The 12,375-nt window shown below is 45.1% G+C and overlaps 1 protein-coding gene across 1 annotated transcript in view; it reads left to right on the top strand.

The window, feature by feature from the left end:
- The window catches only part of LOC102436850 (cyclin-Y-like protein 1), a 43,310-nt gene that overhangs the window by 5,647 nt on the left and 25,288 nt on the right, over positions 1-12,375 (top strand). The window contains exon 2 of the mRNA XM_014448442.2: positions 5,358-5,392. Within this exon, the coding sequence (XP_014303928.1) occupies positions 5,358-5,392 (35 nt within the window). The remainder of the gene's footprint in view (positions 1-5,357; positions 5,393-12,375) is intronic.

Here is a 12,375-nt window from a genome sequence, read left to right as displayed (position 1 = left end):
GTCCATTGGTAATATTGATGTGTCTTGGTGTTGGGTCTTTTTCAGGTTCACCTTTGTTTGGGACTCTCTTGGGCTTTGTGTGACTTTTTTCTTCCCCATCCTCAGGGATATGTTTTTCTTGATTATTATTTCTTCAAATAGGTTTTTCTAATCCATTGTTCATCTTTCCTGTTGTTTCTGGCACCCCTATTATTCGTATGTTTGTTTAGTTTCATGTTTGTCCCAAAGCTCCCTTAGGCTCTCTTCCTGTCTTTTAATTTTTTTTTCCCAATTGCAGTACAGTTTGAGTGTGTTTTGCTTCCTTGTCTTCTAATTCACTAATTTCGGTCCTCCGCTTCTCCTAGTCTACTGTTGATACTTTCAATGGTGTTTTTTATTGCAGCTATGTCGCTCTTCATTTCTTCTTAGGACTTACTTAAGTTGTTGAATTTTTCATCTGTTTCTTCTAGCTTCTTGCATATGTTATTGATTTTTTCCTCCGTCCGGTGCATGTACTCTAGGACCCTTATTCTGAATTCTTTTTCCGTCATGTTGCATGCCTCTGTCTCACTTAGCTGCTTTTCTGGCGAGTCCTCCTTTTCTTTTCTTTGGGGGTTTCTTTGTCTACCCATGTTTGATCTCACTGACATATCTAGTTGTTGAGTTGTTCAGTGGCTGCTCCCTGGGTGGCAGTGGCTGCTCCCTGGGTGGCAGTGGCTGCTCCCTGGGTGGCAGTGGCTCCTTGGGCTGTGGTTGCTCCTTAGGCAGTTGTGGTAGCACCTGCTCCTCCGTTGGTAGCAGGGCCTCTGGTGGGTGCTGTTCACAGCTGTGGTAGCTCTTCTGGCTGGTGGAGGGATGTTTCACACACAGTAACTGTTCCCCAGACAGAGCGTGTGGTGATCAGGAGGCCGCCGTGCTTGAATCTGCTGCATTATTTTATTTTATTTTATTTTATTTTATTTTATTTTATTTTTTAAATATATTTTTATTGATTTTTTACAGAGAGGAAGGGAGAGAGATAGAGAGTTAGAAACATCGATGAGAGAGAAACATCGACCAGCTGCCTCCTGCACGCCCCTCAGTGGGAATGTGCCCACAACCAAGGTACATGCCCTTGACCGGAATCGAACCTGGGACCCTTGAGTCCGCAGGCCGACGCTCTATCCACTGAGCCAAACCGGTTCGGCATCTGCTGCATTATTTTAAAGGCACCAAATACAACACAACAAAGGCACAATGTACCAGGCACTGAACACGAATGTATTTACAATATTAATAACCCCAAATAAAGGTGGCCACCCGAGCAAAGAGAGTTAGGAGATAAGGAAGATAGAATAGAAAGAGAAAGAAGAGAAAAAAGAAAGAAAAAAAGGAGCGCAAAAATAAAATTGGAAAAAGGGAGGGGAAAAAAGAAGAGGAAAAGAAAAAAAAAGTAAGAGAGAAAAGAGAATGAAGTATAAAAGGGGAAGAGACTATTTATATGAGGAGAAAACTCCTATAGAACCGCCACTAATCCCAAAAAATTACAGCAACAGATTCCTGGAGATGAATACCAACTACCAACAACCAATAATATCAAGCGACGCAAGGGAAAACAGAAGCACCAAAATAACCGGGGGGTGGGGGGGCAGAAAAATAAAAAGAATAAGCAGAATAACCTCAAAAGCAATCCTAAAAATAACCCCAATATACTCGTCAATCAAGCAAACAACAATAAAACAATAGAGAGAGAAAAGAAGAAGAAGAAGAAGAAGAAGAAAAAATTTTGGATAGTGAAGGAAGATAAGGGAAAGGTGTATAAGATTTAGAGCAGGGGATTGGACAAAGGATATATAAGTAGGGTGAAATTTTGACAGGGGGTAAAAAGAATAGGGAAAATCTAAAGCTGGAGTAGGGTAAGAGAAACAGGACAACAAAAGGGAAAAAGTGGGGAAGAGGGTTTTAGCACAGAGGCAAAATTGAGGTAGAGAGAAATGTTGCTAAAGGGACGATGAGAATAGAATGGAGAACAATAGTTCCAAAATAAAATAAAGACAAAATAAAATGACACTTTAAAAAATGGTAAAATGGTAGCAGTAATAATACTAGTTAAAAATAAAAATGTAGTAATTGACAGGGTAAAATCAGGTGATGGGAAAAAAAAGAAGAAAAAAAAGAGAAAAAGGGGAAAAAATGTTTTCTTAGTTAAAAGGTGAAAAAGTAATTTAAAAAAATAAAAATAAAAATGTGCAGTAATGTAGGTGCTTCAGATCTTCTACTCTTCTTGTTGGCATGCGCGGAATTCAGGAGAATGTTGAATTTCCCTCTGATACACTGTTCCTCCGTGTTGTAAGCCACAGTCCTGATTTTAAGGCAGGCTGTATTGGTCTCCCATACTGCCTTATCTGTATTTACAGAAGAGTCAATTCGTGGCTCTGCCTCTGGGTGGCAGTGTGTCTGGATTGACCTCCAAGGCTATATGTCCTCTCTGACTAGGAGTTCTCTATTGTACCTGAACCAGCTCCACCCAGAGCTGGCTCCCCAGGCGCCACTCCCAGCTCTGTTTCCCAGGCTCCCCAAAAACAATCTTCCCCTACAGGCTCCGCTAGCGACCCCAACTCGGCAATCCCATGCACTGGGCTCAACAATCAAACTCACAGATTTAAGAGGAAGTGTGTAAACAAGAGCCTGGGAAGCTGTGCGAACTCGCTGGGCTCTACCTTCCAGATTTTCGCAGAGTCTCTGCGCGCGCTCTGGCCCCTGGCACCAAGTAGCAGGCCGGCTGGAAGATTCTGAGGCTGCCCCTTTGCATCCAGTCCAACTATGGGCTTATTTATAGTGTTACCTTCTTTGAGTAGCCCTGCGGGAGCCCTTCCCACTTGCGGGTCACGCTGGCCTCAATGGGCGCGGACACTGTGGGGCGCAGATTTTCCCCCGCGCACATGCGCGTTCCTCGCTCCAACCTGAATTGCAAACTGCACCTTTGGGGGGAGTCTAACCTTTCCGTGGAGGGAAGCAGTTCTCCTCTGAGTTCATGTAGTCCCATTTTCTAGGAGTTCTCTGTCTTTCCTGGTTAGTAGCCAATCTCTGGATGCGGATAACAGCTGCTCAAGATGGTACAGTCTCGCCGCTGAGCTGTCGCCCAAGGGGAGGTATCAGCCACAATCTCTAACCATCCCCATTTTCTAGGAGTTCTCTGTCTTTCCTGGCTGCAAACTGTTTCTCAGCTGAATCTCCTCTCTTTGTTCAGGCTGTATGTTACCCGTTTTAGCTGCTTGGCCTTATCTGCTCCGGGACAAAGCACCAACACGTCCATCTAAACCTCCGCCATTTTTTTCCTCCACCAATTTTTCTACTCAACAAAATTGTATGCCTTTTGTCTTCTTCCTTCAGGTTTAATCCCTTCTGGCCATCCTGGGGCTGGCACAATTTTCCGGAAGAAATGTCAAATGATTGGTAAGTCAAGATAGGATTGAGGTCACAGGTTTTTGTTTGAACAAATAAAAAACATTTCAGTTGTTTACATATGAGGATTGAATTTGTGATCTTACATAGTGCTCAAGCAAAGAATCCTGTCCCACATTAGAATTTGAAGCTATTCAAACTCTCTCCCCTATGTAATGCTGCCAGAGTACCTCAGAGGAACAGAGCCCTATGGGGTACCCAGAAGCCTAGCAGGAGCACGTGCAACTAGGTCAATTTCCTGTGTCCTGTTTGTTTTAGGATAAGAACTAGAACTGTAATACTTTAATGCTTCTGCTTGCCTGCTTATTTCCTTAATGTTATGTTCAATCGAGTTTACTTGCTTAAAAAGGCACGAGGATCGAGTCTCAGTTGATTGTGACAGCAGAAGTACAGGCAGGGAAGGGTCCATTTTATTTGAATCCATGCAGCTCAATACAAAGTGGGGGTTTTAACATGCGTTTTCATGGCATGTGTGCATGACTGTCTGGAGCTGATCATTTTGCTTAGGATTGCTGCATTTCTCAGTTTCTTCCAGAGCCAGGGGCTGCTCACCTGTAGAGAGAGAGTGAGAGAGTAAAGGAAGTGTTATCCCATGCCCCTCTCCTCAGTCCTAAGGAATGTGTGCCTATGATGCCCCTCCCACGTTAAAGGAGGCAGAGAGGGAAACAGAGTTCAGCCCAAGACCCTCTTTGGAGCTTTTATTTTTCTTCAGATCTTTATTAGAGCAAAACGATTTTGTGTGTTGTACACTTGTTACTTAGGTTAGCCGCATTATTTTAAAGTTTAAATTGGATAGGTTACTTTGCAGTTGAGTAGAGATGCATTTAATTTCTTAGTAAGATATTCTAGGTGGTTACCTAATTGGTTCAGGATGCTTGCAGGTGCCTGGCCAGAAACTGGTTCTTAGAGCCCTCAACTGTTAGATCCTGGTGGGTCAAGTACAGAGGGTATCCGTGTAGAATTGGAAACTACGACTGAGTAGTGGCTCAGAGGCACAACAGATAAGCTTTTTCATTAGCCAAGTTTCTCCCCTGGCTTTGCCCTTTGCCCTTTCCTTCTGGACATGAGAGACTTTTATTTGTACCGAAAACAGAATATCCATTAGGTCAAAAGTGTAAAACTTAGTTTTAAGATACTGCTTATGGGACTCATCTTGCCAGGTGTTTTAAATTTTAAATTTTGTTGGAAGTTATAAAAGAAATGGAATAAAATTTGGTCTTATCTATATATATAAAAAGCCAGCGACTAGAACACCATCACGGGTGGGATCAGGCCAGTCATTTTGACGCCCACTGTGGCCAGTGAACTGACCGGATTGTGGGGGGGCTGGCTGGCCAACCTCCTGCAGCCCCTACCCCAGGCCGGCACCACTCCTGCTGGGCCCCCACCACTCCCAGTGGCCCGCAGCTCCTCCCCCAGGATGGTCCTGCCCCTGATTGCTCCTCCTCCCCAATAAAACGGAGCTGGCCAGCCAACCTCCTGCAGCTCTAATCCCCAGCCAGCCCACTCCTGATCACCCACCACCACCCTGATCACCCGTGGCGCCTCCCCACAGCCAGCTCTGCCCCTGATCACCGCCCCCCACACATCCAGCCCCTCCCCACAGCTGGCCCCACCCTCAATCTGCCTCCCCCACCCCAACTGGGGGTGGGCCTTCTGGCCAATCACCCATGGCCCCTCCCTGCAGCCAGCTTGGCCCTAATCAGGCCCCAGTCAGCTCAGGCTGGCCTGCCAACCTTCTGCCATTTCCTCCTCTCAACAGGCCCGCCCACATCTGTCCTGATTGGGGCCTGGCCAGCCAGACTCCACCTGTGCACGAATTCCTTTACTGGGCCTCTAGTTTTGTATATTAGTAATCTTTCAGGTAATCAGTAACTTATGTTTTTCTGTGGCATTTGTATCAGTATTGATCAGTTCATTCTTTGTATTCTTAGTGGGAGAAAAGAGGAAGAACAACTATTTCTACCACGTAAGTACATACTCGAAAAGTTATGTAAGAAAATAATTTGAATTAAAAATTGTCTGCCATAATTGTTAAAAATCTATTATGAGTCCAGTATCATTAGCATAAACGTGTTTTGGAAGATTTTCTTAATCACTTCTGTTACCTTAATTAACAAGTTTACATATTCAGGAAAGTTTTGCCTTAGTAATGGTCATTTTTAAGGGGTTCTGACCTTTAAGTTAAATGTCAGTAACATGGTTGTGATATAAAGATCTACCTTAATTTTGTGCCTTAACTTTTAATTTTGTTTTTTAACAAAAGTAACAACCATATAATAGCTAAGGCAATTTTTGTGTTATCTATTGACTTATTGTTTTAGCAGCTGAAAGCTTAGCTTTCTCCCTCCAGTGTGGTCTTCTTTCCCTCCTTCTGTTCTCCCAACATATATCATGGTTGTTAGTAAATCTGAATCAGTGTTTCTGTTATCATGACTATGCAAATGTTTGTTACCGTTGAGCCCTCTAGTTCTCTGGCTGTGCCTTTTCTTCTATACCCTTCATTCTTTTGATCAAAAAATGTATACGCACTCTGCATGATTATGTTGGTGTTTATTACCTTACTTGAGGCCCCGTGCATGTGATTCAGGCCCTGGTGGGGGGTGAGGCCTGTGGGGATAGGCCCGCTGTGTGAGCCGCCAAGCCATTGTGGGAGTGCACTCACCACCAGGGTGCAGCTACTGCATTGAGCACCTGCCCCCCGCTAGTCAGTGCACATCATAGCGACCAGTCATTCCACCGTTTGGTCGTTTTGCACATTAGGCTTTTGTTATATAGGATAGTTCATTTTCAAAATTTGAAAGAATCTTCAGAAGTGAATAATTTTGTGAATACCTGTTTTCAAACTGATGACCATTCTGGTCCAGGCACTGCTAACAAAACTAAGCAGTGGAATTGCAAATGTCAAGAATTAATATTTTAGTCAATATTTGTGTGCCCTCAGTTTGTCACCTATTCCTAGTTTTCTCTCTCCCCATTAAAAAAAGTCTAGTCAGAGATTAGAATAAGTTTTCTTTATTCAAAGCATAGTCTGACTTTACCTATTATTTTGAATCAATTCAACCTGAAAAGGAGTGAAAATTGAGTTATCACCTGTTAAAATGTGTATTCATTTTTGGGACCCCCTGGATTACTGAAATTTGAGCACTGCTACACTTCTTCAGAATAATCCAAACCCCTCTTTCTCATCAACATGATCTCACATAGTCAAAGGCAGCAGGTAGGCTGGTCTCTCTGATTTCAGAAATAACTGCTTTATATCTAACAATCTAGTAACTTGGCAGAGAAAGATGACTGTTGGTAAAAACTCTACATTTATACTACATTAACATAATATCTAGTAAGTTTTCATTTTTATGTAGTGGAATTAATTTTTTTAGTGTATTCACTTCTTCTTTTCTATTTTTTTCCCGAACATGCTGTGACATTTGTCACAGGCCTGTCAAAAATATTTTCCACGTACTGACCACATTTGTTCCATTTCTTATTGGAAGCCATCTCCCTAGCCTTTTGTTATCCTCCTCTACTATGCACTTGTTTTCTGAAGGCCTGCTCTGTGTCTGCGTTTAAGCATATTTCTTTAAAGTCATCTGAGATCTCACATACTGTTCTCTTATGTTGGATCCCCGATTTCTTAGATCAGCGATTTTCAACCTTTTTCATCTCATGGCATGCATAAACTAATGACTAAAATTCTGTGACACACTAAAAAAATATGTGTTTTACCAATCTAAAAAAAAAAAGTATAATTGTGATTCATTCACTCTTGGCATCTATTGTGGTCTTGGTTGTTGTCATTTTGTTTTTTGACAATGTAAGGGAAAAGGTCAGTGCCCCTGCCCAAATAGTCAGGAATTGCATTTTGTAAACAATTCTTGCCGCACACCAGTGTGCTGGGGTGGTACACTGGTTGAAAATCTTTGCCCGTGTTTATGTTTTCCTCCGTATTGTTATTCTCCTTTGTTTCACTGAAGCACTTTTTCCTGGGAAAGGATACATGGGCAGAAATTGTTTGAAGATCTAGCCTCTCTGAAATGCCTCCTACTTAACAAAACAGAGAATTCTAGGTTGAAATTAATTTTTGCAGTTCCAAAGACATTTCTACTGTTTTCTCTTCTCATTATAGTGTTGCTCTCAAATATATTGGCAATGTATGATACATTGTATATTTGCAATTTCAGTAATTTCCTCCACCCTTTCTTCTCTGGAAATGTTTAGAAGCTAATCCATTCCTGGGATTCTGAAATTTGATGTTATGTTTTGGTATGCACCTTTTCATTTTATTGTGGCCATCAAGACTCCAGGTCTTATCTACTTTCAGGGGATATTTTTGTTTCTTTTATACATTCTTTATTCCTTCTTTTTCCTAACATTCCCATTACTCAGACATTGGAACTCTTAGACCAGTATTCCTGGACAAATCTCTAAATATTTCCCCCCTCTTATTTCCCATTTTGTCTTTTTCTGCTTTCTGGAGGTTTCCTTGACTTTGTTCACCAACCTCCTTTTTTAAAAGTTTTTATTGATTTCAGAGAGGAATGGAAAAATAGAAACATCAATGATAAAAGATAATCATTTATCAGCTGCTTTCTGCACGACCCCTACTGGGGATTGAGCCCGCAACCTGGGCGTGTGCCCTTAACCAGAATCAAGCACGGGACCCTTCGGTCCGCAGGCCAATGCTCTATCCACTGAACCAAATTGGCTAGGGCCACCAATACTTTATAATTCTGTTTTGTTTATCTAGTTTTTAATTGATAGTGTTCTCTTATATCCTGTCATTTTTTATAGCATTTCATTCTTTTACCAATGCAATGTTTTGCTTTTCTGAAGTTTATTTATTTATTTCTTTGTTTGTTTACTAGAGACCTGGTGTACAAAGTCGTACTCAGGTGGGGTCCCTCGGTGATTGGGACCAATGGGGGGGGTGCGACTTGCAGGAGAGAGGGACCTTGGGAAGTTGGCCAGCCAGCCCCCCCTTATTGCCAGCAGCAAGCAAGGCACGGTTAAGGCACAGCCAATTCCATGAGGAATCAGGCTCCCTCCTCCCTCCTGTCTGGGTCCGGGGTGAGGGTGAACCAGATTTGAGGATGTCAGGGCCCCAGCTGCAAGGTCTGGGTCAGTTCGCATCATAGCTACAGGATAGTCGTCCAGTTGTTCCGGTTGTTGGGCTTTTATATAGAGAAAATTTTAATATTGACCTGAAGATAGTTTTCTATTGCTTTTCAGAGAGAGTAGAAGAATGGGAGGTAGGAAGCGGGAGAGGAAGCGGGAGAGGAGATAGAGAGAGAGAGAGAGAGAGAGAGAGAGAAACATCTATGTGAGAAATACATCCACTGACTGCCTCTCAAATGCTCCCCAACCAGGGGAAGGGAGTGAATATAAAACCCTGGTACTTGCCCTTGACTAGGAACCAAACCCTAAAGCTTTTGGTGCAAAGGACAATGCTCTAACTACTGAACATCACTGGCCAAAGGAAGACTGGATCAGGGTGGGGGAAGCCTGCAGGGTGGAAGGGCCACTGGGCCAGGGGCTGTGGGGTTTGCAAGCTGGCCCTGCCCCCAAACTGAGTGGAGGTCCCCAATGGGGGCAGGGTTTACCTGGGCGAGGGGTCTGGGGCAGTTTGCAGGCTGACCATGCCCCCAATTGGGGTGGGGGTCCCTGCTTGGCGGCGGGACTGGTCTGGGTGAGGGGCTGAGGGTAGTTTTCAGGCCAGCCACAATCCCAATTGGGTTGGGGTCCCCACTGGGGGCGGAGCTGGCCTGGGTGAGGGGCCTAGGTGGTTTGCAAGCTGACCTCATCTCCAATCAGGGTGGGGGGCCCGTGCTGGGGGTGGGGCTGGCCTAGGCAAGGGTCCTGGGGTAGTTTACAGGCCATCCAAGTCCCCTGCTTTGTCAGGACAGTCCTGTGGAAGATGTCCGGTCTAATTAGCATATTACTCTTTTATTAGTATAGACTAGAGGCCCGGTGCACAAAAATTTGTGCACTCGGGGGAGATGGGGGGGTCCCTTAGCCCGGCCTGTGCCCTCTTGCTGTCTGGGACCCCTCGAGAGATAAGGACCTGCTGGCTTAGGCCTGCTCCCGGGTGGCAGAGGGCAGGACCAATCCCTAGGTGCAGGCCCTGGTCGGGCTCAGAGCAGGGCTGATTGGGGAGTTGGAGTGCTGCCCCCTGTCATGCACAGAGCAGGGCGGTTCAGGGGGTTGGGGCGCCACACCCTGTCACAATCAGGGCAGCTCCGATGGGGAGGTTATGGCTCTACCCTGTCACACACAGAGCAGGGCCCGTGGGGGAGTGGGGTTTGGGCGCTGCACCCTGTCACACACAGAGCGGGGCCGATCAGGGGGTTGGGGCGCCGCACCCTGTTACACACAGAGCCACAGGGTGATCAGGCGGTTGGGGAGCCCCCCCTAACAGGCACAGAACAGGGCTTATCAGGGGGTTGGGGCACCTTCCCCTGTCACAAACAGAGCACGGCAATCAGGGGGTTTGGGCGCTGCCCCCTGTCATGCTGATCCCATTGCCTGGAGACCTCGCGGCTCCACTGATCCCGGTGCTGGGAGGCATATTACCCTTTTACTATATAGGATAGAGGCCCAGTGCATGGGTGGGGGCCGGCTGATTTGCCCTGAAGGGTGTCCTGGATCATGGTTGTGGTCCACAGTGGGGTGCCTGGCCAGTCTGGGTGAGGGGCTGAGGGCTCTTTTCAGGCTGGCGGGTGACTGAAGCTCCCAACCGCTCCTTTTTTTCTTTTTTCTTTTTTTAATTCTGGGCCAGCTTTAGCTCTGAGGCTGGGCTCCAGCTCTTAGGCCTCAGCTGCTGAAAGCAGGTATCTGGCGTGTTTAGGTTCTATCATCGAAACACTGTTTCAACTCCAGCTCTGAGATCTCGGCTGGCTGAAAGCAGGTTTCTGGAGTTTGTTTAGCTTCTATATTTGTAACAATGTTTCAAACTGCAAGCTCAGAGGCAGGCAGCAGCAGGCGCGGAACGTTGGAGTCCTCCATCACTGAAGCAAGCAAGCCTCATGTTCGCTTCAAGCTGCCTGGCTGCCGGCCGCCATCTTGGCTGGCCGTTAATTTGCACATCGCCCTGATTAGCCAATGGGAAGGGTAGCGGAGGTACGGCTAATTACCATGTTTCTCTTTTATTAGATAGGATAGGACAACCCATTTGCTGATACCACAGATTCCAAATTGTTCCATGAAAGTAATAACTAAGAAATATGATGTTCTTAGCATGTAGATTTTAGGAAATGCTTTCAATCTGCTTTTTGTTTATAAGTTCAGATTTTTTAAATTAAATTCATTGGGGTGACATTGGTTAAAATCCTTATTTAGATTTCAAGTTTACATGTCTCTGATACATGATCGCTACATTGCATTGTGTGTGCACCACCTAAAGTCAAATAATCTTCCCTCAGCATATATTTGGTCCCCTTTACCCTTTACTTATCCCCACACCCCTTCCCTCTGGTAAACACCATAATGTTGTCTATGTCTATGAGTTTTAGTTTTATTTTCCACATATGAGTGAGAGCATATGCTTCTTAGCTTTTTCTGTCTGACTTCATTTAGCATATAATACCCATGTTGTGACAAATGGCAGTACTTCCTCCTTTCTTATGGCTGAGTAGTAGCATCATACACATACACACACACACACACACACACACACACGCACACGCATACGCACACGCACACCACATCTTCTTTATCCAAACATTTACTGAAGGACACTTTATTTTCATGTTTTGGCCATCAGGAATAATGTTACAATGAACATATATCTTTGCAAATAAATGTTTTTTCAATTTTTCTGTTAGATAACCAAAAGAGGGGTTGTCAGGTCATATGGTAATTCTATTCTTGTTTTTGTGAGGTAATTCCATACACTTTTCCATAGTGGATGTATAGTTTATGTTCCTACCAGCAGTGAATGAAGGTTCCTTTTTCTCCATAACTTCTACAACACTTGTGATTACCATTCTGCTTTGGTCTGTCTTTCTTGTTGGCTTCCTTCAGATGTGTGGTGGTCCCTGGCTGTCTTTTTATATCTAACAAGAGGCCCAGTACACAAAATCCATGCACTGGGGGGTGGCGGGGGTTGTCCCTGAGCCCAGCTGCACCCTCTCCAATCTGGGACATCCCCCTCATCACAATCCAGGACTGCTGGCTCCTAACCACTCGCCTGCCTGCCTGCCTGCCTGATTGCCCCTAACCACTTCTGCCTGCCAGCCTTATCACCCCCTAACCACTCTCCTGCCAGCCTGATTGCCCCCTAACCGCTCCCATGCCGACCTGATTGATACCTAACTGCTCCCCTTACAGCCCGATCACCCCCAACTACCCTCCCCTGCTGGCCCAATCGCCCCCAACTGCCCTACAGGCCTGGTCAGCTCCAATTGCCCTCCCCTGCAGGCCTGGTCACCCCTAACACCCTCCCCTGCAGGCTTTGTCACCCCTAACTGCCCTCTCCTGCCTGCCTGTTTGCCCCCGAATGCCCACCCTGCCAGCCTGATCGCCTACAACTGCTGTCCCCTGCCAGCCATCTTGTGACTGCCATCTTGTGACAGCCATCTTGTGACAATGTCCCGCGGCACTACCTAGGCTTTTATTATATAGGATATGTTAAGATGAGGCAGTAGGCAGGATTTCAACAGGTACTTGATAGTAAGGTTTGAGTTGTCACTTAGACTCCTAGGCATGATAATTTTTCTAGCCTTTGCTATTGAACTTAAATCTGAGGAACCCTGGCTTCTCTGTTCTATTCCATTAGTCTATTTGTCTTTTCTTGTCCCAGTATCAGGCAGTTGTGAGAACCATGTCTTGCTGATATAGCTTCATTTCTGGTATTGTGATCCCTCTAACTTTGTTCTTCTTTCTCAGCATTGCTGTGGTTATTCAGGGTCTTTTTTTATTCCATATAAATTTTAGAAAAGTTTGTTAAAGATCTTT

The sequence above is a fragment of the Myotis lucifugus genome, unplaced genomic scaffold, assembly GCF_000147115.1.
Source record: "Myotis lucifugus unplaced genomic scaffold, Myoluc2.0 scaffold_831, whole genome shotgun sequence".
Lineage (NCBI taxonomy): Eukaryota > Metazoa > Chordata > Mammalia > Chiroptera > Vespertilionidae > Myotis > Myotis lucifugus.
This window is presented reverse-complemented; position numbering and strand designations above follow the sequence as displayed.